The 4,074-nt window shown below is 56.3% G+C and overlaps 1 protein-coding gene across 1 annotated transcript in view; it reads left to right on the top strand.

Moving 5' to 3' along the window:
- The window catches only part of PTSG_11351 (uncharacterized protein), a gene marked incomplete at its 3' end in the record, with an annotated part of 4,972 nt that continues 898 nt past the window's right edge, over nucleotides 1-4,074 (top strand). The window contains exons 1-13 of the mRNA XM_004987654.1: nucleotides 1-24; nucleotides 183-284; nucleotides 464-699; nucleotides 925-1,365; nucleotides 1,533-1,584; nucleotides 1,749-1,826; nucleotides 2,099-2,177; nucleotides 2,299-2,348; nucleotides 2,600-2,727; nucleotides 2,938-3,199; nucleotides 3,427-3,498; nucleotides 3,635-3,712; nucleotides 3,846-3,936. Coding sequence (XP_004987711.1) covers nucleotides 19-24; nucleotides 183-284; nucleotides 464-699; nucleotides 925-1,365; nucleotides 1,533-1,584; nucleotides 1,749-1,826; nucleotides 2,099-2,177; nucleotides 2,299-2,348; nucleotides 2,600-2,727; nucleotides 2,938-3,199; nucleotides 3,427-3,498; nucleotides 3,635-3,712; nucleotides 3,846-3,936 — 1,675 coding nt within the window. The 5' untranslated portion in view covers nucleotides 1-18. The remainder of the gene's footprint in view (nucleotides 25-182; nucleotides 285-463; nucleotides 700-924; nucleotides 1,366-1,532; nucleotides 1,585-1,748; nucleotides 1,827-2,098; nucleotides 2,178-2,298; nucleotides 2,349-2,599; nucleotides 2,728-2,937; nucleotides 3,200-3,426; nucleotides 3,499-3,634; nucleotides 3,713-3,845; nucleotides 3,937-4,074) is intronic.

The raw sequence follows: 4,074 nt of genomic DNA, 5'->3' as shown, positions 1-4,074 counted from the left end.
CAACATCACACAGCTGACATGGAGGTGCGTGGATGCAGAGCCAACTGACCTGCTTGCTTGTTCACACGTCATCGGCTGCTGGAGTCATCACACACACACACACACACACACACACACACACACACACGCACACACGGTGCTAACGTGATGCTTCATGTGTGTCTGTGTGATGATGCGTCAAGGCATGGGAACGAGATCGCCGTGCGGTGGGGGTGTCGCTGCCCATCAGCCCATACATATCTGGCCAAGCCTTCTTGCGAGGCCTCCGCATTGGCCTGCACCAGGTACGCGTCAACACACGTGCGTCTGTCTGCATGCGCGTTTGCGTCTACTTGTACACGCGTATCATTCCTTTTCACTGTGATCAGTCACGCACATGCCTACCGCTTTCTCACTCTCACTCTCTCACCCTTCCCCCACCTACCACACGCACACACCACGCCACTGTATTGGACACATGCAGTTGACTGCAGAGCAGCTGCCGATTGTGTGGGCCATGGCTCGGACGAGCGGGGCAACGGTCGTGACCTCAAAACTGCAGTCGTGCGACGTGGTGCTCTCCGGCGCTCCAGACTTACACCATCAGCCGGCCAAGGCCTTCAGCAGCGATGACGAGGGCAGCGGCAACAATGAAGCTGGTATCGATGATGTTCGTCAGCTCGCCAGCAAGCATGGCATCCCTGTCGTCTCGCCACACTGGTCAGCACCTTGATACTGATGTGACGTACAGTGGATGTTTGTGTGCATGTGCGCTTGTATGTGCGTATGTGCGCGCGCGTGTGCGCGCGCGTGTGCGTGTGCGTGTGCATGGCAATCGCAGTGACAGTGATAGTGGCAGTAGCGGTCTTAGCTGCACAGTGCACTGCAACCACGTGTCCTACTCATTCCCCAAATGTGACCGTCCCACGCGGCTCGTCTCGACAGGCTCGTGGAGTGTTCCCAACATCGCCGCAAGGTCGATGACAGGCCATATCATTTGGTGCCCGTGACTGCAAAGCGCCGTGCACGCCAAGCACCACGACGAAGGCGACAACGACGACAAGATGACGAGGATGAAGATGAAGATGAAGATGAGGGTGAGGGTGAGGGTGATGAGGGTGGGTTCGATGATGGTGGCGCTGAGAAGATGGAGGGCAGTGAGGGCGAGGCTGCACCGCCGCAGCGGCGTGTTCCCGCCAAAGACCGTGTGTTCCTTCTCCACACCGGTGAAGTGAATGGCAACAGCCACACACGAGCAACTGGGACGTCAGCCACATCATCATCGTCACTCATGTCGTTGACACGATCACCCCCACCGGGATTGGACGGTGTGGACGTGCAGGACGCGAGCACGTGGGCCGCTGCCATCGCCTCAACCCGCGCAAGGTGACTATGTGTGTGTGTGTATGTGTGTGTGTGTGTGTTTGTGTTCGCGTTTTTGTGTGTACGTGTGTGTGCTTGTGTGCTATCGGTTGGCTGGTATCTTCCAGGTCTGTTGCTCAACAGCGCGTGAGATAAGCCCTCATCGCGTGCTTGCTCTTCACCCAACACAGGGTAATGTGGGAGGATTGCAGCGATGTCACGCACTGCATCACAACAAAGCTTGTGAGTACCACGACGATGCGCGTGTGTGTGTGCGTGCGCGCGCGCGTACTTTCAAGTGTGCGCGTACGAGCGCAGATCCATCTGCTGCCCTCGATTCACCTTTCTCACATGTCTCCACCACAATGCCCCTCGTCCGCCACGGCCACCACCACCGCCACCGCCAGGATGGGACGTGCACGGCGTTGGAGGGGCGCGGGGTCACGCTCGTGTCGCCATATTGGACACGATACGCCCGCTGCCTCGTAAGTACACAGTCGTGGGCATACAACCACTCTCCCCCCCCCCCCCACACACACACAAGACACACACACACACAACACACACACGGTCATTTTCGCTTGTGACAACCCAAAGAGCCTGCACTCTTGATGTGTTGCCAACACCAACTCCACCCACTTCCGTTCACATGTCGTGTGACATGTCCAACCAATGCACCACTTGTTTTCCCCTCGGTTCACACCTCATTCTCCCGACCAACCGCGCCTGTATGGCTCATGCTGTGAACCCTGCCCAGCCTGGCGTGGATGTCGACCCAGCGTGTGATATTCTCTTCCGCCCCGTCACCATGAAAACAGGCGCAGAGCCCACCACAGGTCAGCCCACGTGCATGTGTGTGTGTGTGCGTGTGCACTCTGCGTGCAAGGTGTTTGCGTGTGCATCTGTGTCACCCGCAACTCACGGCCTATGTCCCCTCGTGTGTGCGTGCGCGAGCAGTATCCGTGACGGGATTTGTTGAGCTGGAACGACAATACGTCATTGATCTCGTGAGCAAGCAACACACATGTGCTCACATCACTGCACGTGTAGTAACGTGATGGGTCCGGCCATTGCATGGCTACTGCCCTCCTACCATGCGTTTCTCTCGCATCCACCAACCAACCAAAGCACCCCTCCGTAGTCACCGCCTCCTCCTTCCAATCTCACCCTTACCGTTGTCACTGTCACGACAATAACAATAACGAACGAACTTCCACCATCCCTATCATCACTGTGACCCTTCACGGCGCTTCAACAGGTCTTGCACGCGCAGCTGCAATATCGCGGTGCTCTCAAGCGCTCCACAAACGTTCTCGTGTGCAAACACGCAGCCGGAGATAAATTCCGCTTTGCACAGGAGCGTGACGTGCCTTGCGTACACATCGGGTGCGTGAACGTGACCCGTTTTATGTTCGTATGTGTGTTTGTGTCTGCGTGCGCGTGCGCGTACATGTGTGTGTGTGTGTGTTTTCCCCCACACCTTTGTGCACGGCTTGATAACGATTGTACGGCACTCGTCAGTGGCGCGCGGGTTGCACTGGCCCTTTCATCACACCGATGCATGCGTGGCTCACTTGTTGCCTGCATGCACCGCAGCTGGCTCTTGGACACGCTTGCAATGGGGGAGAAGCAGCCGTTCTATCCGTACAAGATGACCTCCGATGCGCCATCGTCATCAACAACAGCCGCAACAGCAACATCCTCAGCGCCTGGCGATGTCGTGACGATTGCAGGCCCGCCCTTGCCCTCGTGGGTGCGGAATCAAGCAAATCAACAGCTGTTCAAGCAGCACAAACACATTCCACAGCCGCTGCCGGCGCCTGGTTCGCCGCAAAAGTCAGCACACCTCATGGAATCGGTGAGCAGGGTGTGTATGTATGTATGTATGTATGTATGTATGTATGTATGTATATATGTATGTATGTATGTATGTATGTATGTATGAGTGAGTGAGTGATTGTGTGTGTGTGTGTGATTGTGTGCGTGATTGTGTATACTTCGCCTTTCAGTTTCTCACTGTGCACGACCCTCATCATTGCTGCTGCCACCCCCCCCCCATCGCCACTGCACTTGTGCACTTGAAAGGCGCAGAAGACGCGAAACTTCCGCGTCGCCTTCACGAGCGTCCCGCCCGTCGACAAACCAGAACTCATCAAGGTCCCGTGCTGTCGTGTGTTCGTGTATGTGTGTGTGTGTCTTTTTGTGTGTGTGTGTGTTTTTGTTGTGCGCACGCGTACACACGTATGATCATAACCGCCCTCATGTGACAGATGACTTGCCCACCACCAAACAGGAAGCGCGCGAGATGAAGTTGAAGGTTGTACAGGCGCCGCGCTGCACGCATCTCATTGTCGGCACCCCAACACGGACAGTGCGTTTGATTTGGTGGTGATGGCGATGCTTTGATGAGTGACTGTGCTCCCGTTGCTCGGCCACAATGTGTTTGCACATGCACTCGTCGCCAGCCCCTCACCTCGTGCGTCATCTCATGACTACATGCACAGTCCAACTTTCTCCGCGCGCTGTGTGTTTGTGATTACGTCGTTCGCGTCAGCTGGTTGCATCAGTCGCACTCCGCAGGCTATCTCCTTCCAGGTCAGGGAGGTGTGTGTGGTGGGGGGGGGGAAGCGGTGACACAGCACTTCAGATGCACACACACACACACACACACACACACACACACACACACACACACACACACACACACACACACACACACACACACACACACAC

Source organism: Salpingoeca rosetta (assembly GCF_000188695.1).
Source record: "Salpingoeca rosetta unplaced genomic scaffold supercont1.43, whole genome shotgun sequence".
NCBI lineage: Eukaryota > Choanoflagellata > Craspedida > Salpingoecidae > Salpingoeca > Salpingoeca rosetta.
The sequence above is the reverse complement of the archived record's forward strand: the minus strand, read 5'-3'. Positions and strand labels throughout refer to the sequence as shown.